Source organism: Planococcus citri, chromosome 5, assembly GCF_950023065.1.
Source record: "Planococcus citri chromosome 5, ihPlaCitr1.1, whole genome shotgun sequence".
Taxonomy (NCBI): Eukaryota; Metazoa; Arthropoda; class Insecta; order Hemiptera; family Pseudococcidae; genus Planococcus; species Planococcus citri.
Window position 1 is genome coordinate 7,611,828 of NC_088681.1, and position 25,985 is coordinate 7,637,812.

At 34.6% G+C, this 25,985-nt stretch overlaps 4 protein-coding genes across 5 annotated transcripts; 3 read left to right on the forward strand and 1 right to left on the reverse strand.

Moving 5' to 3' along the window:
- Positions 1-144: 144 nt before the first annotated feature.
- On the reverse strand, positions 145-15,472 carry LOC135846229 (uncharacterized). The gene is made up of 11 exons (XM_065365206.1): positions 15,218-15,472; positions 13,863-13,990; positions 11,963-12,116; positions 11,691-11,873; positions 7,078-9,703; positions 4,033-4,163; positions 3,776-3,905; positions 3,467-3,687; positions 3,239-3,380; positions 2,975-3,129; positions 145-455 (listed from the first exon to the last, which is right to left on the reverse strand). The coding sequence occupies exons 1-11, from the start codon at positions 15,305-15,307 to the stop codon at positions 408-410; spliced, it is 4,008 nt and encodes a 1,335-aa protein (XP_065221278.1). The 5' UTR covers positions 15,308-15,472; the 3' UTR covers positions 145-407.
- MED8 (mediator complex subunit 8) lies at positions 12,759-13,786 on the forward strand. Its single transcript, XM_065365208.1, has one exon. It carries the CDS (start codon positions 12,933-12,935, stop codon positions 13,722-13,724), a length of 792 nt encoding a protein of 263 aa, XP_065221280.1. The 5' UTR covers positions 12,759-12,932; the 3' UTR covers positions 13,725-13,786.
- Positions 15,473-15,699: 227 nt separating the features above from the next.
- Positions 15,700-17,242, forward strand: RpL10Ab (ribosomal protein L10Ab). Its single transcript, XM_065365209.1, has 5 exons — positions 15,700-15,857; positions 15,972-16,130; positions 16,546-16,694; positions 16,780-16,952; positions 17,031-17,242. Coding segments are annotated over exons 1-5 (654 nt in total). The 5' UTR covers positions 15,700-15,855; the 3' UTR covers positions 17,202-17,242.
- A 137-nt stretch (positions 17,243-17,379) lies between these two features.
- On the forward strand, positions 17,380-21,856 carry LOC135846230 (uncharacterized). Of its 2 annotated transcripts, XR_010558925.1 has the most exons (7): positions 17,380-18,110; positions 18,193-18,401; positions 18,485-18,561; positions 18,650-18,912; positions 18,997-19,133; positions 19,224-19,513; positions 19,617-21,856. XR_010558925.1 is itself a non-coding variant. In XM_065365207.1 (6 exons), exons 1-6 carry the CDS (start codon positions 17,826-17,828, stop codon positions 19,315-19,317), a joined length of 1,065 nt encoding a protein of 354 aa, XP_065221279.1. In that variant the 5' UTR covers positions 17,380-17,825; the 3' UTR covers positions 19,318-21,856. The 2 variants fall into 2 exon arrangements, 1 of the variants encoding a protein (XP_065221279.1); XM_065365207.1 differs by having other exon boundaries at positions 19,224-21,856.
- The last annotated feature ends 4,129 nt before the right edge of the window (positions 21,857-25,985 follow it).

The window sequence follows — 25,985 nt, forward strand, 5'->3', positions numbered from 1 at the left end:
AGTAGGCATCAATAAAACATTACGAGTCGAATGAATTGCCTATCCAAGAACTCGAAGGAGACTTCAATGTGAATCAAAACAAGCGTGTTTTACGTGAAAAAGAGGGAAAAGGTGAGGAATGAAAGTGAATTAAAAAAGCTTACGAACAATTTCGATGATTTATTGAAACTAATGAAATTGACTAAACATTTTCTAAAAACTAATCGTAATATTGTCATGTAACAAAAACAAATTCAATGATAACTAAAAATCTTTTACTAAATATCAACTACTTACTGGAGATAATGACTAAAAAAAAAAAAAAAACAAGAAAATTAAAAATTAAAAACTCTTTTCATTTGGGTTATAAAAATTCTTAAACCCACAAAATTCTCTAGATTTTTAAAAAAATTAAAAATTAAAACTGATTATTTTACAAACTTCTTCCTCAATTCTTCATAATTAGGTTTCCAGACCTGAAAGAAAGAGCATGAGTTATTGAAAATTGTGACACCAGTGACCAGACGAGACCGGGGACCTAAGCGTCCTTTAACTATTTTCTCAGTACAGAGAAATTAAATTTGCAAGTTCTGTATCTATAATTTTTGTAAAATTACTCGGTTTTTGTAGAATTAAGTATTTTATCAATTTTTTGAAAATTGAGTCAATTTACGCAAAATTTGATGAATGAATTTTTGAAAATTTGGCTCAACTTTTGTAAAGTTTGCACAAATTCAGTGAAATTTGCTCAATTTTTATGAAATTAGCTCAATATCTGTAAAATTGCTGAACATTTGGAAAATTTTCTCATTTTTTTTTTTTTTTTTTTGTTAAATTTTTGTAGAATAAATTACTTTTTGAAAATTGATTCAATTCAAGCCAAATTTGAATGAAATTTTGAACATTTTTTTCAACTTTTGTAAAGTTTACACATATTGAGAGAAATTTGCTCAATTCCTGTCAAATTTACTCATTTTTTGTCAAATTGCTCATTAATTTTTTAAAAAATAAGTCAATTTTTGGTAAATTTGCTGAATGAATTTTTGAAAATTTTGCTTAACTTGCATAAAGTTGGCACAAGTTGAATAAAATGTGCTCAATTTCTGACAAACAATATGTTCAACTTTTGTCAAATCTACTCCCTTTTTATCAAATGCTCAAATTTTGAAAAATTCTCATTTTTTGTAAGAAATGGTCAGTTTTTGCAGGATTTTATTAATTTTTTAAAAATTGAGTCAATTTATGCAAAATTTGCAAAATTTTTGCACAAATAAGTAAATCTGTTAAAAATTTTGGTCAACATTTTTCAAATAATTGAAAAAACTTTGATCTTAGTTTTATTGCTAAACATTTTGTAAAAATTATTACCAACTGAATTTTCTGAAACTTTTCAACTTTGGCGTGAAATTTAGTGAATAATTTTTGTGAAATTCAACAATTTTTTAATGAAATTCCTCAATTTTTTTTTTTGGTAAGATTCAAAACTTCGGCAAAAATTTGGTAAATTTCGCCAAAATTTGGTGAATTTCTGTAAAATTTGCTAATTTTTTTGTAAAATTTATCAAGTTTTTGAATTTATTGTCCTGCAAAACTCTTTAACTAACTCAATAATAATTTTTGAAAAATTCAACAATTTTTTAATAAAATTCATCTATTTATCATTTTTTGTAAGATTTAAAACTTCGGCAAAAATTTGGTAAATTTTACCAAAATTTGGTGAATTTCTGTAAAATTTGTTAAATTTTAACAAATTTTGCTTCATTGTAACGTTTTTTTTGTTTTTTTGTAAAATTTATCAACTTTTTGAATTTTTTGTCCTGCAAAACTCTTTAACTAACTCAATAAGAACTTTTGAAAAATTCAACAATTTTTTAATAAGACTCATTCAAGTATTCATTATTTTTTGTGAGATTTGACAAACTTCTTCGAAAACTTTTCATCATTTTTGAAAAACTTTGCCAAAAATTTGGCCAAAATTTGGTGAATTTCTGTAAAATTTGCTAGAATTTTGGTGGTTTTTTGGGGGGGAGGGGGAAATTTAGTCAAATTTGCAGAAAGCTCGCCGAATTTTTGTAAAAATTTGCTCAGTTTTTATGGAAATTGGTGAATTTTTGCACAATTTGCTGAAAGTTGGTCAACACTTTTAGTTTTGCTGAAAGTTTTGTAAGAATTTTTATCAACTAAATTTTCTGAAATTTTCCAATTTTGGCGTAAAATTCGCCAAATAATTTTTGTGAAATTCATCAAATTTTTATAAAATTTATCTGTTTATTATTTTTTGTAAAATTTGACAAACTTCTCCGAAAACTTTTTAATCGTTTGTGAAAAACTTGAGGCAAAAATCCAATAAAAAATTTTGAGAACATTTTTCATAAAATTTGTAAAAAAACTTTGTAAATTTTGCTGAATTTTTGTGATGTTTTTCTTTGGTGGTGGGGGGCGGGGGGAATTACTCAAATTTGGAAAAAGGAGAATGCTCACAGAATTTTTTTGTAAACCTTAGTATGATAATTGTTTGTTTTGCAAAATTTTCTGCACTTTTGTAAAAATTGCTGAATTTTTTAAATTTACTAAAACGTAAAATGAGCGAATTTCTGTTTTGTAAAATCAGCTGCTTGAAATTTCTGGTAAAATTTAAAAATAGCTGGCGGCTCCAAAATGGGCCAAAACTCGTAGTTTGTTGATGTGTAAAAGTTGAATTGAAAGTATTGTTCAAATTCGTTCACTTGACTCAAAAAAAAATTATACTTCTTGAAAAAATTTAAAAGTTGCTGTTCAAAAGGCTATTTCAAAGTTTTAAATGTTCAAAAATTCGCTGAAAATCCAAAATAAAATAAAATCGATTTTTGGACGCTTAAATCCCTTACAAATTTAAAAAATAAGTACATACTCTATCTAATAAAACGCTTAAAAATGTACACACAGTTCTCAGAATAGAAAAAATTATACCAATATTTTTTCAACCAAAAAAAAAAATCAATTCAAACGCACTTACTTTTCTCTGTAAATGAGCCAATTTATCAAAGCTGACCAATGGAACTGCAGAAGGCCGACCATGGGCACACTGGAACGGTAATTTGCATTGACTCATGCCTTCCAAGAGAGCTGAGCATATCTGAGGAGTCAACTTATCGCCAAATTTCACAGCTCCTGAGACAATAATGGGAAATTTTGTTGAATTTTCAAGCAATAGACATCATATTTTAAAACATTACAATTTAATATGTACAATCGGTAACAAATAAATTCAAGTACCTACCTCGACAAGCTTCGTAATTGACAACAGACTGCAATTCGTTAGGAACCGTATGTACCAAAGTTTCTCCTTTGATGAACTTCGTCAGCAGTTCTTTGGTCAACGACTCGATTAATTTTTTAAGAACGTCTCGGTAATTGTTTTTCTGCAACAGGAAAACCATCACGTGGGAACTTCGACATGCAAATCGATAATTTTTCAAATAAAATAGTGCTATGAGGACTGTCTTACTTCTCTCATAGCGCGATTATAGAAACACGTTGGCACCTTGGTGAATGACACGATCAACTTAGCTTCGTTGTTCATCGTTCTGTTGTTGAACTCGTAATGCAAACCGAATTCTTCCAAATTACTTTGATAATCGGTAAAAAGAGAGCAATAAGTGAACGAAATGTTCAAATGAATGTGAGGATTGACAGGAGTACTCTGCCATTCTCCATTCTCCGAGTAGTCTGCGGACAAACAGAACAAAGTGTGATCAATAAATTCATTTATTTTCGAGTCAAAATACCTGAATGATGAACTTCGAGGCGAATTTACCTCTGAGCAATCGTTCAACTCGGATTCTCTCATCTACAGCGTGCTGATCGAGTACAATTAACAACGGGGCTTGAGTTTTGTGGTCGATGGCGCTCGCTAGTATAAATTTTTTCTCAATTTGAGCGATAAACTGAAATACGAAAAATGGTAAAATTGTCGAGTTTACTCGTAAGATTCAGGTATAAAAAAATACGCAAAAATGGCTGAAAATTTACTTCGAATTAAATTTAATTACTGATATTAGGCTACATACGCACCTTGAACGAGGGTATATCTTCTTTGGTTAACACAACTGGGCAGTTTAAATCTTCGGAGTTGCAACTGTCCAGTTTTTTCGGCTGATTTTTGAACATGGGAAATATTCGTAGGCAGCTGTTTCCCGAATCATCTAAATGAGACAATTTTACAAAAAAATGAAATCCACGAAAGCCAAGGTACTATTTGAGCAAATAATAGGCAATAATAATTTATTTTCGAAAAAAATATTGACCTAATTACTCTTTACTAACGAAATATTCTGGTAAAATTTTTCCATCTCAAGAAAAAAAAACTATTGATTTTGAGCACCACTAAAAATTGAATTTCTGCAAAAAGGCTTTTCAAGGCTGAAATGACCCCTTCCCCATCACAAAAAAAAACAGATACAGGAAGGGGTTGGTTTTTCTGCCATACTTTTTCAAATTACGCAGTTGAGAAAAAAATTGTTCGAACAAAAGTTTGAAAGCGCTAAAAAGCAAAATTTTCTGTTACATATTATGAATTTTCTGTGGAGGCTCCTAAAAAAGGGTGAAGGCTCGTAAAAAAAGGGTGAGGGGAAGGTTAGGAGAAAAGTTATTTAGGAAATGATCGTTTTTTCAAAATTCCAGGGTTTTTGCGAGAAAATTACGTAATTCCCTGACATTTCCCTGACTTTTCCAGGTTTTCCAGTCTTGTGGACACCCTGCATTTGCAATCCCTCTGCAAAGAGAAAAATTTGAAGAAAATCTAAAGGGGAACATTTTTCATTTTGGAAAATTTTCTTCATTTGCCAACGGGTAGAAGGGGAGGGGGGAAAGTTTTAATTATCAATGATGTAAAATTAACAACTAATTGTAGTTCATTTTCACAATTCTACCAACCTCAAGCTGAATGAAATAGAAAATTTGGAGTAGAATAAAAAATTGACATAATTGGCAAGTTGATCCAAAATTGAGGGAGGGGGGGGCGATTTGACCAGAAATGAAAATAACAGACTATGTCATGTGACATATCGTTTGTTAGGTTTTCGGGGGTGCTGAGTCCGAATACTGACTTACTTTTTTCATTTGACCCTTCCAACCCTCACCATAAGCTCCCCAATTTAGTCATTGAAATGAAAAAAAAAAACGATATGCCTTGTGACATATCGTTTGTTAGGTTTATACGGGCGCTGAGTTCGAATATTGATTCAGTTTTTTGATTGGACCCTTCCAACCCCCACCACAAGTACCCCAATGCGGTCCTAAATTTTAAAAAAATGATATGCCTTTTGACATATCGTTTGTTAGGTTTTCACGGGCACTAAGTCCGAATATTGACTTACTTTTTTTCATTTGACCCCTCCAACCCCCACCACAAGTACTCCAACGCGGTCCTAAATATAAAAACAAAATGATATGCCTCGTGACATATCATTTGTTAGGTTTTCACGGGTGCTAAGTCCGAATATCAACTTACTTTTTTCATTCCACCCTTCCAACCCTCACCATAAACACCCCAATTCGGTCCCCAAGATGAAAAAATTGATATGCCTTGTGACATATCATTTGTTACGTTTTCATGGGTGCTGAGTCCGAATATCAACTTACTTTTTTCATTCGACCGCTCCAACCCTCACCACAAACACCCCAATTCGGTCCCCAAGATGAAAAAAATTTATATGCCTTGTGACATATCATTTGTTAGGTTTTCACGGGTGCTGAGTGCGAATATTGACTTACTTTTGTGAATTGACCCTTCCAACCCCCGCCACAAGCACCCCAATTTGGTCCTTGAAATGAAAAAATGATAATATGCCTTGTGACATATCGTTTGTTGGGTTTTTGAGGATACTTAGTTCGAAAATTTACTCGGATATTTGATTAAAGCCTTCCAGCCCCCACCTCAAGCACCCAAACTTTATCCTGAAGATGAAAAAAAAATTATACGTCTTATGACACATCGTTTGTTAGGTTTTCGGGGGTGCTAAGTCCGAATATTGATTTAGTTTTTTAGATTTGACCTTTCTAACCCCCACCACAAACACCCCAATTCTGTCTCAAAGATGAAAAAAATACAAATACTCTGTGACATATCGTTTGTTAGGTTTTCGCGAATGCTGAGCCCGAATTTTGACTTACATTTTTCATTTGACCCTTCCAACCCCCACCACAGATACTCGAATCGGTCCTCAAGATGAAAAAAGAAACACAATGCTTTGTCACACATCGTCTGTTGAGTTTTTGTGAACGTCGAGTCCAAATATTTGCTTAGTTTTTTTATTTGAAATTTCCAGCCTCACCCTTCTCTAACTAAGAGGACCCTAATTTGGTCCCAAAGACGGGAAAAATAATAATTTCTATTTAACATATTGTTTGCTAGGTTTTTGGGAGAGCTAAATTCGAATATCAGCTTGATTTTTTGATTTGACCCTTCCAACCCCTACCACAAACACCCTAATTTAGTCCTGAGGATTAAAAAAATGTTAATGCCTTGCAAAAATCGTTTATTTGGCTTTTGGGGGTGCTAAGTCCGAATATCGGCTCCGTTTTTTCATTAGACCCTCTGCACTCTTATTATAGGCACCATAAATTGGCCCGAGGATGAAAAATAATGACATGTAACATGACAAATCCATTATTTGGTGTTTTTTTTTTTGCAACGCTGAGTATTTTTGGGGGGGAGGAGGGGGAAGAACGCCACTTTTTTAAAAATTAATAAGCATGCAATAAATTTATGCCGAGGTTTTTCTTAATTTTTGTACATAAGTTTACTCAAACTGCTAAGAAATTTCTGGGCAAAATTCATTTTGTTGATGAGGGAGGGGGAGGGGGGTGTAACAAAATCGAACAATTTATAAAACCAAAATTTCGACGAATTAATTAACAAAAAATAAAAATGATAACCTCGAATAAGAATGTTGAATCAGCCTCGAGCACCTCTGAAAAATCTTCATACAGAAATCTGAATCATAAAACAGAAAATTTTTCAACTTTCCAGAAAAAAATACCCGAATAATCATTTTGAAAATGCATCTCGAAGGCTAATTCCACATTCTTATCCAGTCATTCTTTCTAAAAACTTACCCAATGTGATGTGATTCTGCATTCTGTACGGTTTGACTAACTCGACCAGCGATTTTTTCTCGTCTTCGTGCAGTCTTTCGACTCTCGATTGGTTTTTCGGTACACTTTCCAGCATTCCTTTCGGTATATCTAGAGCTGAAGAATTTTCCAAAAACTTGGACTTCATTTTAAACCTCAACTTCTCCACCATCATCTTCGACTGAAAATATTCCGAATTCTTCGTGCTGGCTGAATTTTCAGCGAAATGTTGACTCAACACAATTGTGTCGGCAGAATTTTGTTCTTTGGCATCTTCGTCGAATTGGCTAAAATCCATCGCGTTTCGTCTATCGAGATCGAATGTATCGTGGTCTTCTTTAGGTAATATAACGGTATCGTGTTCGCTATCAGCTGCTGGAGAGTCGAGCAATTGAGATTTGGTTAAAATGACTGCATCTTTACCGTCAAAATCGTCATCGTCGTGGAAAATACTCTGTTGTGAGATGTTCAGCGTAGTGGCCAGCTTTTCATGACAATTACAACGACATTTTCCGCAACAATCCGAGGTCTGAGTGGAAACTGCGCGTGTTTCTTTACGACTAGGGGCTTGATCGATCGAGTCGTTTAAATTATTCCAACTCATGTGCTCTTTACTCGAATCGTGGGTTTTTTGAAAGGATATGCTTTCATTTCGGGCACGATCGAATTCACCTTTGAGATGATTTTTGTCGTTTTGTCGTAATTTTCGAACCGGGTGATTGTTCCAATCCAAAAGCGGCGATTTATACGCCGGTTCGGGGCACGATTTCTTCTTCATTCTGTATTCTTCGATTTTAGCTCGACTAAAATCTAATTTCAATTTGCACTTCGGCTCGAAATTCTCCAGCGTAGATTTACGTTTTTCGGGCGTTCGTTCGGTAGACTTGGTATCATTATCGGGCGTCTTCGACAGCTTCGTCTTGCGTTTGAAATCTATGGCTATTTGATCCGAGTTCTTAACCGGAGTAAGGTAATCGTTGGCTGAATCGTTCAGAATGGGTTCTTCGTTCGGAGGTAACTTGGATATCCATTCGCCTACTTTGCTCAGAGGGTCTTGAATTTCTACACTCGTGACGCAATCTCGTTTAAGGTTTTCTTGAGTGAGATCGTAACTAAGACGATGGCTGTGATGGTAGGAACTCTGCCGTACATCTTGCAAAGGTGACCGATCATCGAGATAACTCTCGTGAAAAGGCAACGTTGCCACCAAAGCATCGTGCTGATCAGCGAATCTGCCACTGTTACTATGATCGACGTTCTCTTTATACTGAATTTCATCCTCTTGGAAGTCCAATTCGGGCGATGGTTGTTTATCGAACAGCTTCAGCGGAGGTAAAGTAGTCGTGTTCTGATCGACTGATATTTTAGCCGTCCATTGAACATCGTTGCCTATTTCATCGGGTTCGTCCACGTTCAAATCGTCGTCGAGAACGTACTGAGCGTTTTTATTTATTTTACCGTATTTTTCAATAACGTTATTTTTGTTTTCGATCTGGTCGAAATAATTATTTCGTTTTTTCGATATTCTATCGCGCGTTGGTAGTTTCAAAGCTCGTCGATTAGATAAAGCCACCACGCTTTTGAAACATTCGCCGCGTTGTTTTTTTTCAGTAGGTAATTTTTTATTCTTCTTGAGCTTCGAACAAACGACTCGAGATTCTTTGGCGGCGACTTGCTGCGTATCGGAAAAATTAGTCGAATCTGAATCGTGTCCTTTATCGGGATGCTTCCACATCCAGGCATAATCGTCATTCGATGGAGCTGCTTTATCGACCGAAATATCGCGATTTTTCGTACATTTCCGGGTATTTTTCTCTTCTGCGGGTCTTCTAGTCGCCATTGGACTTTTCTTAAACGACAACGTGATGCCTTGATCAACTAAACGAGGACTTTTCGTCGCTTTGGTATTTTTCGTGATCTTGCGAGACGCTTTCGATACCTTGAACAGGCGAGATATAGCTTGCTTTTTTTTTCGTTCGCCGGATGAATTCGATTCGTCATCGATATCGTAAACTTTAACGGGTTTTTCGAGCTTTTTACGATTCGCCGGTAATCCGAAGATCGTATGAGCTGTGTTCATCTCACGAAACGCGTCTTTAACTGGAACGATTTCTTTGCTAGGTTTTTCGACGTTTTCTTCTAAATTACACGATCGCTCCTCTCCGGCGATCGATTTGGCTAAATTTAGCAAACACTGTTTGACTTTGGTCCAGTTTTTAAATTCGACGAATCTTCCGTCTGATTCGTAGGTGACTTCGTAATCGTCACGAGGAGCGGATACGTTCAAAATGTAGATGGTTTTTCGCGAGATTTTCTTTTTCGACGGGTCAATGCGGTCCAGCAAGGTGTTTAGGTATTTCTGCATGTCGGATTTCGGAAGGTATCGTTTATTGATGAACACGAACTGCAGTTGATCGGTGCTGCAGGGTTCTTGGGATAACATGATCTTGGCGCTGATGTCTATGTGGGCTGATTTCAATTTCAGGAACGACGATGGATCTTTGACTGCGCCGCGAAACAATTCTAGAAACGTCGATGCCGTCGAATTTGTTCTATCGATGCGAAAAATTTCTGATTTTTTGCTATCGTTTCGCAGACTGAAGTTGACCTTAACAATTCGTGGTTAAAAAAATATAAATAATTCGAAATTGACGTACAGAAATCAATAAATTAGTTTAAAAAAATAAAAATAAAAATAAAAACACTTATTTCTAAACGAACGAAATTCATGCAAATGAGTAAAGCTGGTGCTCGAGCATTAAAAAATGTGCTTCAAAATTTCAAACAACCGTTAAAATATCAAATAAAAATCATAATAACGAACTGAAAGCATCTTACTTGCGTCATTAATCGCATGCATGCGAGAAATTCGTAAATGAAAATTTGGAAAAATCATAACAAAGCAAACGCGAATCATGATCAATGCATTTCCATTGCTCCAAAAACCCATTCAATATTTTCATCAAGTTGAAAATGCGAAAAATGAAACTTCAACAATAATGAAAACACTAATGAAACCATTCCATTTGCGGTATCAATGATGCTCTAGCATGCAAAAATTAATTAAAATTGCGAAGAAAGAAAATTAATAATGAAACTAAGCATTATTTCTCAGGAAATGGATGTGAAAATTATCGAGTATTCTTAAAAATTCAGAAAGAAAAACCTACACGAGGTTCAATATTTTCAAAAAATGAGGTCATGAAAATTTCAGCTCGAAAGATTAATTTTAACTTCTACTGGAACCCTTCGACATCGAGGTAAAAATGGGAAAAAATTCATGACTTCAGGAACTAGCTTTATAAGGAGATTGTGTCCCAAAAGAATTGAGTAAAAGTGAGAAATTTTAGCAATTTCAGGCAAAAAAGCAAGGTTTTGACTACATATTTCAATAAAAAGATTTTTTTCTCAATTTATCAATTGTTGGCAAAACTGCGAGACTTTTGAGAAATTTTTGTAAAAAATTTAGACCTTTTTGGAATTTTTTTGCAAAAAAAACAACTATTTTTTTTTAGTAATTTTTGGCAAAAAAACCAGAGATTTTTATGCAAATTTAGCCTTTTTTTGGTAGAACAGGAAATTTTTTCAGCAATTTGAAAAAAGCAGGAATTATTGTTAATTTTAAATTTTTGTTTTAAAAATTACAAGCAAAAGGCAATTTGTCAAAAAACTGAGACTTTCATGCAACTTTTTGGTAAGAAAGTAATCTTTTTTTGGAAAATAATTACAAAAAGCGAGACTTTGACAAGTTTTGAAAAGGTTTTTGGCAATTTTTGGCCACAAAGCAAGACATTTGGAGCATTTTTGGAATAAAAAATGAGACATTTGGAATTTTTTTGCAAAGAAGAAATAATTTTCAGCATTTTTTTTATCAAGAAATATGTAACACTTTTTGGCACTTTTGACAGAAGCTGAAATTTTTTGCTATTCTTGGCAGATAGAATCACTTGAGAAAAAATTTGGAAAACATAAACCCCCTCCCCCTACCCTTAAAACGGTCCACAGAGAGAATATCATTTTTTATAGTTAGTTTCTAATTCATTTTTTAGCGCAGGGATCAAAAAAGTCGATTCAATTTCAAAATTTTGATGGCATCGACGACCCCCCCCCCTCCCCCCGAAAAATTGATCCACAAGCTCAACATCATTTTTCGGCAGAGCGATAAAAAAAGTCAATTCGATGACAGAATGCACAAAAACTACAAAAATACTCATCTTCAAAATTTTGGGGTCCTTAACCCTCCTTTCCCTTTGTCTCTAATGTGCTCTATGGGGTCAAAATTATTATTCGAAATTCATCTCGCACGAATGTTCCAGTTTCATGATCAAAAAGTGAAAGAGGCCAATTAGAAATATTAATTACCTTTAATTTAATTTTCCCAAATTAAAATAAAGAAGGATCTTGGAACAAGAGTCAGAATGAATCTTCTGAGTAGAATTTTTAAGATCTCATTTTTTTTGAAAAGGGGGGGGAGATACCTGGGAGCAACAAATGATTGAATTTTCGAAACAAGGGTCACCCTAAAGATAGGTAGAAATATTTCAGCAGAAAAAAGCACTGTAAATCACGAAAAAAACAATCAATCGGTACGATACCTTCGGAAACATCAATGCGGTTGCTTGTAAATACCATTTAATGGTTTGAAATTCTTCACTGGGTTTGATGTATTTCTGTCGAACTGGAAGTTTATCGAGGAAATTTTCTACAATCACAGTCGTTCCGACCGATTTTCTGTCATGCTGCGATGGTAAAACTTCGGCATTTGACTTTTCGATAACCTGAAAATTAGAGAAATTTCGTAAGTAAAGTGCCAAACTACTCTTAAGTATAGCTAAAATAATATTGGAGCAATTTTTATTGAAATTACTTTGCAGTACGTCGCATCGTCGTCAAAAGCACGAGATATGATCATAACTCGAGAGCTGACGTTTTTAATACTGGCCAATCCTTCGCCTCGGTAGCCAAAATGTTTTGAAGTTGGATTAATTTCTCCAGAATCTTTTCGTTTCGAAGTAAAATATCTGAAAAATACGAATATTAATTAATTTTTCGTCGTGTAAATTGTGAACTGTGAAGTATCAAAATCGTAAGTTCAACTGAGGAGAACAGGAGAAGGAGGAGGAAAGGGAGACTTCAGCGTTATTTTTGTAAGCTTGTAGTTGTAAGTTTCAAATTACAACAAACTAAGTTTGAGTTCGATAAATTTTTCAATTTTTCTCTCAGTAGAGAGAGATTTGGTTTGGAGCTTCTCTGCTAGAAAAGTGATGAATAAAACGATGAATAGAATAGAAAAGAGACTAAAATCAGATTTTTTTATAAGTATTAAGATTTCAAAATAAAATATTTTTCGATCAAAATTCAAAATCCATTTTGGGCATTTTGATTTTTAATAATTAATATTATTAAAAATAAAAACTCTAAAAAATTCATCCAATTCCAATATTTTATTATTTCATCTGCACATTAATTTTAATTTTTATTTTTATTTTCAAGAACTGAAAAACAAAATAACAATTAATTCAAATATTTCAAATTATTTTAAAATAAAAAAAAATTACCTACTCAATAAACCTACACTTCAAAACTGAACACGTTTTTCCTCGAATAAAGAGGCACCGTAATAACACGTCGCCGTTTCTCATCAACAAAAAAAAACGTAAACAAACTTTTGATAAAGAAAATTTTTGGAAATTTTGAAGTCGAGTGGCGAAGTTTTTTTAAAATTCACGAATTAATTACGATAATTTTTCATTTAATTTTTTTATAACGTTATCTATGTGTTCTATTCGACGCACATACGATAAATAACCTTTCCGGAGTGATTCCTACATTCGCGAATGATGCAACGCGAAGAGAAACAAATCGATATCTCGGTCGAAGCCATCGTAACAAAGCTGAGCGATCTCAAGAACCAACTTCACGCTTTACTGTTTAAAATCGAGCACGAAAACGAATCATTAACATGGCCCAACATACTGGACAACTTTTTACTCATATCCGGCCAATTCACCGCTATTTCGAAGATGCTGGCACCGGACAAAACACCACCGCTACGTAATCTAACCGTTCTACCTTTACTTTTGAGTCAAGATAAAGACGAAGAGCTTTTACAACTGACCGAACGACGAATACCAGCTTTCAGTCACGAAATAGTGCCGGATTACTTGCGAACGAAGTTAGACCCGGATATCGACATGAAGATACAACAGTTCCAAAATAAAGCTGCTCAGTTAGCAAATGAACCTTCTCAGAAACAGATCACCGCTTTCACGAAGGTTTTGAATCATGTTCTGGATACTATAAATAAATCGCGAGAAGAATGGGAGTCGGAGGCTGGATCGAGAGGTGGAATAGGGCAATCGTCTTCGATACCTGATACTCATACGTTGGTATCGGTGGTTAGTATGGGTAAAGGGTTGAAACAAATGACACCTCCGGGGCCTTCGGGACCTCCTGGGATGATGGTACCGCCGGGAGCAGTTCGACCTGGTAGCGTTGGACCAGGACCTCCGCCACCTCCGGGTTCGCAGGGTAGTCCTATGAATCCTAATCCGGGTCAGATGGGTATGATGGGGAAAGCTCAAGCTGGTATTAAGACTAATATTAAGTCTGCGGCGATGTATCGTTAAATAGTATGTAATGGTGTAATTGTAAAGTTTGATGTAAAAGTGTAATAAATATTATAAATGAACATTTTGTTGAGTTGAGTTATAAATAAATGAGATGACGTAATGAGAAATTTACGTAATAGAATGTTGATGATTTACCTTTCACCGACTAATTTCAGATCTGCTTTGGTTAAACCGGTTCCATTGTCTACGACTTCCAATCGAAAAGTATCAAAGTCTATTCTTACAGCAACACAGCTTGCATTAGCGTCCAATGCGTTTTCAACCTGAACAATAAACATCGGTATTAAAATTATACGTTTTAGATCATTATTTTCAACAGATAATGAGATGATCAATTCGAAAAGTGATGTGTTAGCATCGTAAACTATTTCTGTTCGAGTTTCCGGTCTGCTTCGAAGGGATTTTAGTATCTGTAATACGAGTTGGTATTCAACTTGGAGTAAAAAGCTCGACTGTGTTTACATTAGCACATAATCATAATTAATATTGGATCATTTCTCAGCAAATTGAATAATTGTTAACGTCAATACCAAAAGAAGTTCCTACTTATATCGTCAGTTTTACTTCTGAACGAAGGATTTAGACTAGAAACATAAAAGGAATAGAGATTATCACTTTCAGGGGACGTACAGTTTCGTAGTACGTACATCTTTGTAGCTGAATTGCTTCTAAGTAAGCTGAATAATGAATTAATTACGACAACATCTTCTTAAACTATGAATGAATCCTGTATCAAGAATTTGCCGATTAGTTCAGCGTCAGTACAGCTACGTCTTGAAATATAAGGTAAAGTACCAGTTGTGGTTATACTTTTTTCAACATGCTCTGAGAAGCCCAAATTTCAACTTTTTTCAAATTTTTTTGATTTTGTTGTGTAGTGTAACTGTTGAACTACATAATACTTGGGAGGAAAAAAAAAATCAAGAATATTTCATTTCTTAGTAGAGAATCTTAAAAACTTCCAATTATCCGCTAACCGGGCCCCCTGGCCCGGTTGCGGACAAAGACTGCTCTAAATAGTACTAAATGAAATCAAAAATTCTCAAAAATATGCAGAGGTGGTTATTTCATCTTATTACTACCCAAAAACTTCCGCAGTTATGAAAAATTACATATTTGACTCGCTTTTCTCCATCATTGAAATTTTCCTTCTAAAAAATTTTAAAATCTGCATTTTTATCATTTTGAAACTTCAATGCTTTTGTACATAGACTTCATGGGTGAATTTTCATGTTGTCATGAATGCAAGGAAATGATTAAATGTTACAGAAAAAGATACGAGCGATAATTTTTTTTTTTAGCCCATAGGAACGATTATCCACAACCGGGACCCCTATCCACAACTGGTACTTTACCTTAGATCGGTACCGTAGGTTGTGATTCAATCGTTGGAATTTCTGCCAGATCGTAAACTTTACTTGTTGAATATGCCGGAAATGATGAGAAAAATATGAAATCCATTACTAGTATAAAATAAAATAATATTTTACCAGTTCTATAATGCAATTTGAAACATTCCGAGCAACCAGATCCGATCTCAGCTGGGATTGCAATTCACCGGGTAGTCTGTTCAACTCCATATTTCAGCTGTTTCACGATGAATTATGGCCACCAACAATTAAATTACATATTTAAAAGTTCAATTCTACTTTAAAATCGAATAAAATACGAAAATTTACAGCAAATAGCGCGAAAGTTTAGAGCTTTTCTTGAAACTTTTGCGCATAAAAAATCACACACACGCGAGAAGGGATAAAAATGACGTCATCCATTCAAGAAAAATGCGGCGTTGTGATTGGCTGGAATCAAATGAATCATCCGCTGGCAAATTCTTCGATAATTTTCACGGTAATTACGTTGTAATTACTCGTAAATGACGAAAAATTACCCAAAGACGCTCTGAAAAATAAAAATCATTGTAAAATGAAAAGTAAGAAGCCAAAAATCTTGGAAAAAAGTGAAAAATGAAGCACGTTGCGTTTTCTCTCTGTCTTTCGTACAGTGGAATGAAGTTGGTAAATTAATTCCCGATAAAATCGCCTTTTTTATTATAAAATAATTGAATTTAATTCATTATTCGAATTAATAGTGTTCTTGAACAACGCCTTGATCACCTCATCCATCCAAAATGTAAGTATTTCGTTTATTATTCGTAAAATCTTCGCCGATTTTCAACCATCACGATCACATTGCAAATCAACACGTAACACATTGTAATTCACGCGATTATATTTTCATTTCCAGGTCGTCGAAAGTTTCTCGTGATACGCTGTACGAATGCTCCAGTGCTGTGTTAATGCACTCCAAAACGCACAAAAAGAGATTCCTCGAAACAGTCGAATTGCAGATTGGTTTGAAGAACTACGACCCCCAAAAAGACAAACGTTTCAGCGGAACCGTAAAGTAAGATTTACATTCGACCTGTTTGTTAAATTACCCCAAATATCTGCTGTTTGAATCGAACTATCTCTAAACTTGACGTTTGGGGTGGTTTTCAAATCAGGGAGTCGGAGACTTTGTCTCTGACGGACCTTCACCCAGGGTCTTAAAATAACTGGGAAGGTGACGAAGTCTTTGGCTTCTAATCACCGTCCTTTTTAAATGTTTGTCTTCGGTTTCTGCGTTCAACACGCCGGTCTCGAGTGGTAAGATGGTTTAGAATTTTAATGTAGCTTGATAATATGATGAATTTCGTATAGGCATGTATTACATGATATTTTGTGATTATACTCTTTATCTGATTTATGTCGTGTGTGGTATGATTTTTATTTTGTATCGTCCGAAAGAATGGATTGCATTATATTTGTATTCTGTTTAGATTGAAGAATATCCCTCGTCCTAAGATGAAAGTTTGCGTTTTGGGAGATCAGCAGCATTGTGACGAAGCTAAAGCTAACAATGTCCCATTCATGGATGTCGAAGCTTTGAAGAAATTAAACAAGAATAAGAAATTGGTCAAAAAATTAGGTTAGTATTATTGTACGTTGAAAAATTGCTAGTTTTAGCTGTGATTGCTGTATTCTAATTACGAATGTGTGTGTCTGTGTTTCAGCTAAGAAATACGACGCGTTTTTGGCTAGTGACGCTTTGATTAAACAAATCCCTCGTTTACTCGGACCCGGTTTGAATAAAGCTGGTAAATTTCCTGGTTTATTATCTCACCAAGAATCGATGTTGATGAAAATCGACGAAGTCAAGGCTACGATTAAATTCCAAATGAAAAAGGTATTGTATTTTGTTTTTACCAACGTTAGACTTTTTATCATCGTTTGGATATGAATAACGATGTATTGTTTATTGTAGGTGTTGTGTCTTTCTGTTGCTATCGGACACGTCGGTATGAGCCAAGATGAATTGGTGCAGAATGTTCACTTGTCTATCAATTTCTTAGTTTCGCTGCTGAAAAAGCACTGGCAAAACGTACGATCGTTGCATATTAAATCTACGATGGGACCACCCCAAAGATTGTACTAATTTTGATTGATTGTTATAACGAATAAAGGATTTTTATCGAGTGATTTTATTATTATATTTTAGTTCGTATTTATTGATTTGAATGAAGAGGTTGTGAGAAAGATTGAGCAAAAACCAGGTATCGATTGACGAGTGAGAAGCTCATCATGGAGCATCGAAATCTTGATATATTGAACTTGTTCTGCGAGTCTAATTGTGATCTTTCGAAACACATGGATGCTAGTTTGCTGGGTATTGATGAGAAATAAAGGCTTAGGTTGAAATTTTTCACTGACAGTGCGTAAGATAACAAAAGTTTGGACTTCTGAGTGTTGACTGTTGAATTTTAATAAAAGCTACGAATCTAACAATTATTAATAAATTCAAATTAATTTGAAACTTGAATCAGAAATATTTTGGAAAGTACCTTGTTTATAAATTTGGCCCAGTGTGTACACTTGTCAACAAATGAAAACACCGGTGATAAGAAAGATGAAAATTTATTTCAAACTGTTTGAAGTTTGAAGTACGCTTTGAAAAATTCAACGACTATAAATTTATAAATTCATCATTATTAGTTATTAAATTGCAGCTTATTGGTGTGAACAGTAAAGATTCGTCTTGTTCGGAAACAACGCTGATATTATGGCTGATCTTCCTGCTTTTACTACGACGAAAGATGCCTTGAAGAACTACTCCGATGCTATTCAAAATCTTAAGACTGCGGAGTTTCCTGACGAAAATTCGCGACTAATGGCTGCAATTGACATAGTTTTAGAATACTGTTTCTCTATCAGAAGACCAGCGAGTGATGGAAATTGGCCTTGTGCGTTGAAATATGATTCGAAACCGGTTGTATACTCCTTTGGTGAGAAAAAAATGAGCGTAACGTTATTATTCGACAAAACATACAGATACCTTTGCGTTGAGGTAAGTTTTTTTTAGGCAAGCCTCAAACTGAGTTCTTCAAATTTTATAAATGATTAATTGATGTTAAGTACATTCAATTTAGTTCCCAGATGATGGGCCTAGGGCCTACGTAATCGACGATTTTAGTGCAGTTTCCGTACCGAGGTTTCGTTTGCCTGAACCAGACGAAGATGATCCTGACGAAGATGATGCTAATGACGAAGATGATTTTAATTCCGAAACCGGCGATGATGATTTGAGCTTGTTACAAGAGGTGCAAAGTAAATTAGTCCATGTTGTTAATCGTATCCAGTGAGTCATTTTTTTCAATTTATACCTAGAACAGGAAACTTGATAATGAATTTTATTACTCATGACATAATTTTTATTTTCAGACCATCAACAATGATCCCTAGAAGTAAAGAGTTCAGTAGTCACATGGTGAGTGCCACCTTTCCAAAACCTATCGCAGGTATAAGTCCACGTAACATCAAATTTTTTTCTTTCATTTTTATTTTTTAAGAATCAAACTTGTTCATTTTCAAAATGTGATGTTTCAGGTCACGATCGAGCTTACGACTTTTTGATTTCACGTCTCCCAAATCCTGAACCGAATGCCAAAGCCAAGTTGATGGGAACGTTTGTTACTGTCTTGAAATCAATCCTCCCTCGTTCAGTTATTTTTGAAATGAATGCCTGGCCAGTGCCATCGAAATACGATGGCGAATTGATACAGATTAATTATAAAAACGCCCAAATCAAAGTCTCATTAATTGAAAGTACCATTGCGTATTATTTTACTATTCGCATAAAGTACCCTTACGTAAGTACAATTTGCACAAATACGAGATAACTCGGTTAAAATAGTAAGATTTGAATTAACTGTTCCATCATGTATATGTTGCAGCAAGGCAACGAAAACTTCATATGTGCCAAAAAAATACTTAAAGAGAGAACGCCAACATTCTGCGAGACAGAGAAAGATGACGATTTAAAAAAGATCGGATCATTACGATTCTGGATAAACAGTTTAATAACGAACGTGTAAGTTGATTTTTTACCTGTATATACCTACTTACATTGAGGTATACGATTATTCAACTTACACGAATAAATTAACTTTGGTTATTTTAGGTTTGCAAAAAAATGGATGTCACGACCTCCATCGGAGATGTCTGTTGAGAATGATGAAGAGGATGAAGATGATGAAATGCCGTACCGGTATTAACACATCTGTCTCCTTTCAATAACTTGAATCAGCAGTTCCTCGTGTTTCACTTTTATCTTCAGAATACCACATTTTCCTGGCATTTTAATTTTTCTGTCTAGTTTCTGAACTTGACCAATGTCCTGTCATCCTGCGGGTGCTTCGAATTCGTCTGTAATGACGAATCGAAATCGAAACCAAATCAAATTATTTAGTGGTGTGTTATCTATTATAGAACTACCTACTAAAACAATTTACGTTCAAAAACAAACGTAAGCTAGAAAACATCCTACTAATTTCACTAATGTGATCATTTTCAGATTTCTATCCACCATCGATCCTGCAAAATGACTTCGTTCAATAACATGCCAAACGAAATCATCCTACCAATGTTTAATTAAAGAACTTCAAAGTATGCAAAATGTACGATCGTTGCATATTAAATCTACGATGGGAAAATCCCAGAGATTGTACTAATTTTGATTGTTTGTTATAACTGTTATAAGGAATGAAGAATTTTTATCGAGTTATTTTATTGTTTGCTATTTTTTATGTACTACGTTTTATTTTAATCTGTATTTATTGATTGAATGAAGAATGTGTGAGAATCTGAGAAAGATTGAGCAAAGAACAGGTATCGGTTGACGAGTGAGAAGCTCATCATGGAGCATCAAAATTGTAATATATTTTAGTGAAATGATTTTTCCAACGAAATTCACACATGGATGCTGGCCTGCTCGGTTGAAATTTTTCACTGACAGCGACAGCTGAAATTAATGTATTTAGTTAGGCCTATCATATAATCAAACAGGAGAAGGTATGCAACCGTGTATTTGGCTTAAACGTGAATAGGCAATACTACCTATAGTAGGTGCCGTGGTATTGGAATAGGTCTATTGATAAGAATAATTATTCATGTGATTGTGAGAAAGAGCTGTCGTTGATTTTCTCGTATTTTCTCATAAATATTTATCTTTGGTGATTTTTCAACAATTCTACAAAGATATTATATCATTATTTTGATCATTCAATGGATCTTCAACGTAAAAAAATCAAAAAACGTTATATTCCGGTTTTCGTTAGAAATTCCAAGTGTAAGAATGCTTCTTCTGGAAGAGATAAATTCGATTCAACTGTATGGAAAAATTTATCGTTTAAAATGAAAATAGCTGTCGGAATAGAAGGCTGTTATTCGAAATTCATTTCGTTTTTGCAAGAGTACAAGGATCAGAAAATGTCGACTCTTCAGGTCATTGAAAAAGTTGTCGAGTTATTCGATGGACGTGACGATTTGCTGTCGGACTTTAACACAATGCAACCCAAAGGTTTTGACATATAGTGAGGAGAAGAGTTTCCAGACGGAAGTCCAAGGTCTTCATTTATGTTCCATGGAAGATAGCGGATTCCTGCAACGATTCGTATACTTTTATTAAGGATTCCGATGTGTGTATACGATGATGACTGAACTGGTGATTTAATGTACCTACCTATATTTCATATTTAAGAATAAACAACCTTTTCACTAGTAACGATGTGTTGTGTATTTTTTTCAATAATATTGGTAAAAAGTGGCGAATTTATTTTTTAAAATGGCTCGCTACAAGATAAAATATTTCATTTATGCATTAGTGAAATTTTTCACCAACAGTGACAGCTGAAATAGCTGAAATTAATGTATTTAGTTAGTTATAACAGCAACTGCGGTAGCTCGACACTTCAGGAGAAGGTATGCAACCGTTGGAATAGGTCTATTGATAACAATTATTAGGTACTGTGATTGTGAGAAAGAGCTGTCGTTGATTTTCTGGTGTTTTCTAATAAATATTTATCTTTGGTGATTTTGCAACAATTCTACGAAAATATTATATCATTATTTTGATCATTCAATATGGATCTTCAACGTAAAAAAATCAAAAAACGTTATATTCCGGTTTTCGTTAGGAATTCAAAGTGTAGAATTTCTCCTAGAAGGGATAGTTGCGATGTAGCTGTATGGAAAAATTTATGGCTCAAAATGAAAGCATCTAACGGAAGTTTAGAAGGCTGTCATTCGAAATTCGTTTCGTTATTGCGAGAATGGAAGAATAAGAAAATGTCGACTCTTCAGGTCATTGAAAAAATTGTCGAGTTATTCGATGGACGTGACGATATGCTGTCGGACTTTTCCAAAATGACACCCAGTGGTTATGACATAGTGAGGAAAAAAGTTTCCAGACGGAAGTCCAAGGTTTTCATTTATGTTCCATGGGCGATAGCGGATTCCAACGATTCGTATACTTTTATTAAGGATTCAGATTTGTAATAGATATAAGTAGATTATGACTAAACTGGTAATTTAGTGTACCTATATTTCAAAATTTAAACCTATTACTTCACTACTAACGATGTGGATGTGTTATGTATTTTTTTCGATCTGCGAGTCAAATTATATTCTTACAAGTTGCTGAAAAAGCACTGGCAAAACGTGCGATCGTTGCATATTAAGTCTACCATGGGACCACCCCGGAGATTGTACTAATTTTGATTATTTTGTTATAACGAATAAAGAATTTTTATCGAATATTGAGTGATTTTATTTTGTGCTGTTTTCTATGTACCTACCACATTATGGTTGAATCTGTACTTTATTGATATGAATGAAGAATTTGTGAGAAAGATTAGGCAAAGAACAGATTTCATTTGACGAATGAAAAGCTCATCATGGATTCAATGGAGCATCAAAATCATAATACCTATAGTGAAATGGTTTTTCCTTTTTCCAACGAAATTCACACATGGATGCTGGCCTGCTCGGTATTGATGAGAAATAAAGGTTTCAAGATGAAATTTTTCACTGACAGTGACAGCTGAATAGCTGAAATTACTGTATTTACAGCAACTGCGGTAGCCTGACACTTCAGCAGGAGAAGGTATGCAACCGTTGGAATAGGTCTATTGATAACAATACTTAGGTACCTATTGTGATTGTGAGAAAGAGCTGTCGTTAATTATTTCTCGTGTTTTCTCATAAATATTCATCTTTGGTAATTTTTCAACAATTCTACGAAGATATTATACCATTATTCTGATCATTCAATGGATCTTCAACGTAGTTATATTCCGGTTTTCGTTAGGAATTCCAAGTGTAAAAGTTCTTCTTCTAATAGAGACGGTGTCGATGAAACTATATGGAATAATTTATGGGTTAAAATGAAAGCATCTAGCGGAAGTTGCGGAAGTTTAGAAGGCTGTCATTGGAAATTCATTTCGTTTTTGCAAGAGTGGAAGAATCGGAAAATGTCGACTCTTCAGGTCATTGAAAAAGTTGTCGAGTTATTCGATGGACATGACGATATACTGTCGGACTTTTCCACATTCATACCCAAAGGTTATGCCATAGTGATAAGAAAAGTTTCCAGCCAAGAGTCCAAGGTTTTCATTTATGTTCCATGGGAGATAGCGGATTCCAACGATTCGTATACTTACTTTTATTAATGATTCCGATTTGTGTAAGATGATGACTGAACTGGTGATTTAATGTACCTATACCTATTTCATATTTAAGAAGTGGGACATTTGACCCCTGTGCATTTGACCCATGCGACATTTGACCCACGATTTCAGCAATCCGCCATTTTTGAAAAACGACATTTGACCCATGGGACATTTGACCCATGTTTTTATCAGTGTTTACAAAATACCAATACGACATTTGACCCATGAGACATTAGACCCACAGTTAAATATAAAAATAAATCGACATTTCGCCCATGCGACATTTGACCCATGGTAATAAAAAATAGTGACATTTCACCCATGGGACATTTCACCCACAAATTAAAATAAAGTAGGACATTTGACCCATGCGACATTAGACCCACAGTAAAATATAAAAATACAGGGACATTTCACCCATGCGACATTTGACCCACGGTATAATGTCAGTGTTGCAATATGCTGCGGAGAAAATTCTTTTTGAAATAGTAATAACGATTTGTTTTGTGTTCTTTGAATCATTCAGCGGCAACTTCAACGACACCGGTACTTGTCATGTTGTATTGTAGTAAAGAGCTACTTAAACTTGAAATTTTTCTAGTGGAGCTTCAAATTTCTGGAGCGGAAGCACTCACAAAAAAATCTCCTGGAGCTGGAGGCGAATTGCCTTCAATAAAACTAAAAAGGAGATGAGGAAGCACAACAATAAGTAAATTAAATGTTGTGCTTCATTGGCAGTTCTCTATTTATGTAGTATTCTCATATCTCTCTTGTAATATGAAACTCTGTATGACCCTTACCCTTACCCAAATTTGGTTATTTAAATGTGTTTGTGTCGGGGAGGGGGGGTATTCAAATCTTGAAGTCTCGACGTCTCGAGTCTTGTTTGAAATCTATCTTCATATCAGAAAATGTACGTTTTTGTAGGCGGTGCTGGTTACGATCCTGTGACCCAAATAGGTGTCCGACCCACTTGAAACCCCTCGAGGATGTCTTTATGGGAGGAGGGGTTCAATTAAAAAATTATTGCCAGTGAGGTATATCAAAAATCAAAGTACAGGCCCAGCTGAAATCAATTTTCTCGAAAAATTGAAGAAAAATTTTATATATCAATAGATGGCCTCCAGATCACCCAAAAAGACGCTCATTTTTTTATGGTGCTCGGACCATTCAGGCACCAAAAGGTGGGGCTGTGCCCAAACTTTGGATTTTGTGGCACAAAAAATTTCGTCGGGGGCTGAAAAAAATTAGGATGTCATTTCAGTCTTCTCCCTTCACTACCTCTTTGCCAAATTTGGGCCGCATCAGACAATTTTTTCAAAATTTGTAATTTTTCAACTTGGCCAAAAAGTTATTTAGATTTCTGACCCTCATGAAAATGATAGGAAAATAAAAACAAAAATAAAACAAAAAACAAAACAAAAAAAAGTAACTTTTTTCAAATAGGTAAATATTTTGTTCTTCAATACAAGTGAAAAAAAGTAGGTAACAACACAATTTTTCTGGTTCGTATCATATTATGAAATTACAATGCGGTATGGTATGCCTATGTGTAAAGAGAATTATTCGAAAAACATTGAAAACCCATCTTGAAATCAAACATTCACAGCTATTTGATTACAATGGGAGTATAGGTACTGACCCTTTGGACTTTTTTCATCATTTTGGGGCCATATTATGCCTCTCCAAAAAAATGATCTTTCTGTAATTTTCAGCTTTGACCCTCCCATACCTAATATTATATAAATACATGTGCATTTGATTGACATGTAGAGACCGTGAAAAAAATATTTGACGCTTTTAAAGTGCTTTTCAAATACCTAGGTAGGTACTTATTCCTTTTAGAAAATTGATACCTATCTAATTTCAAAAATTGAATTTCCTTTTGTGGAGCTACCGGTAACAAGTGAGATGCGTGAGGTTACATACATCGATTTCAACGATTCTTTAGACGACATCAAGTACAGCCTAACCCCAAATTTTCCGCTGCTGAAGTTGATATTTCAGCCGTACAGGCAAGGTAAATAAATACTATTTACCTTGCGTACAGGGAGATTTTTTGATTTTCACAATGCCATTTTGAAAAATTGGCCAAAAATCTAAAAATTGCTCTGGACGGCTGAAGTATTATGTAACTTCAGCAGCCGAAAATTTCACCGTGGGCTAGTCTCATCCTATGTATTGAAATGTCCAAATAATGTTGGAGGTTCAGGTCGCGCACCTCCCTTGTTAGAGAGTATTTTTTGCAGATATTCGTAATTCAAAACTTAAAAAAATTGAGGAAAAATTCTGAAAACTGGTGGAGCCCTTCTTTGGGACACCAATAGAAGCACTGGCTCCAAAAAAGGGGTTAAATTTTGGAATTTGGGGCAGAAAAATTGAGTTTTCTTTTCTAGCCCCATCATACCAGTGGTGAAAATTTCAGCCCTGTAGGTAAGTATGTATATTATATTTTCAATTTTGGTTTTTCGACCCATGCCGAAAACGAGCTATAGGTACTCACATGAAGTTGCGGTTTGAGCTTCAATTAATTCATTCTAAATATTGCAATATAGGTAACAAAAAAATACTTATAAAAAAGAACATTAATGAGTACTTACAAGCTTCGCTAAGGCAATATTTTGCAAGACAACAAATTTTAACTGTCCTCCCTTTTTGAACACCATTTGAGATTTGGGCTTGAAATCATATAATGAAATAGGTAGGTACTTCAAAATCACTAGACTCTCTAAAAAAAAGCACCTAAAAACCACTCGAAATCACACAAGGGTATGCTGTTTGCTACATGTTACTTATCTTCTATTAGAATTTAAAGGGAGTTTAGTCGAGAGGTCGGATGAAAAAAATTGAGCTCATATTCGAATTCAGCGTTTCCGAATTAGTTGTAATCAATGCCCTACCTAGGTACTTCACTTTTCACTTTTTTTAAAAAAATTTGCAGGGATGAAACCTGACATGGGGGGGGGGTGGTCAAGCAAAAATTTGCCGACTGATAGGAGAAAAAGATACCAATTTTGCCTAAAAAAAATGGGTAATTTTTTAAAGTGAAATAAAAGACTAGAACACAATTCTACCAATTGATATAATATGTACTTGAATGTTGATGATTAGGCCATCTTCATGGCCTACGATTTATCAAAGTTTTTCGTTTCCATTTTTCAATTTTTAGAAGCCTCAAACATGGCATTTTTTCAGTATGCGATAGCAATTGCTTT

Excerpts from the sequence above, each read along its gene's own strand:
- MED8 (XM_065365208.1), top strand. The coding sequence starts at position 12,933 with ATGATGCAACGCGAAGAGAAACAAATCGATATCTCGGTCGAAGCCATC.
- LOC135846229 (XM_065365206.1), bottom strand. The coding sequence starts at position 15,307 with ATGGAGTTGAACAGACTACCCGGTGAATTGCAATCCCAGCTGAGATCG. Across the intron at positions 13,991-15,217 it reads CAAATTGCATTATAGAACTG|GTTGAAAACGCATTGGACGC; the intron begins GTAAAATATTAT and ends TTTATTGTTCAG. Across the intron at positions 11,874-11,962 it reads ACGATGCGACGTACTGCAAA|GTTATCGAAAAGTCAAATGC; the intron begins GTAATTTCAATA and ends TCTAATTTTCAG.
- RpL10Ab (XM_065365209.1), top strand. Across the intron at positions 16,131-16,545 it reads CGTTTCAGCGGAACCGTAAA|ATTGAAGAATATCCCTCGTC; the intron begins GTAAGATTTACA and ends TATTCTGTTTAG. Across the intron at positions 16,695-16,779 it reads GAAATTGGTCAAAAAATTAG|CTAAGAAATACGACGCGTTT; the intron begins GTTAGTATTATT and ends TCTGTGTTTCAG.
- LOC135846230 (XM_065365207.1), top strand. The coding sequence starts at position 17,826 with ATGGCTGATCTTCCTGCTTTTACTACGACGAAAGATGCCTTGAAGAAC. Across the intron at positions 18,111-18,192 it reads ACAGATACCTTTGCGTTGAG|TTCCCAGATGATGGGCCTAG; the intron begins GTAAGTTTTTTT and ends CATTCAATTTAG. Across the intron at positions 18,402-18,484 it reads CATGTTGTTAATCGTATCCA|ACCATCAACAATGATCCCTA; the intron begins GTGAGTCATTTT and ends TTTTATTTTCAG.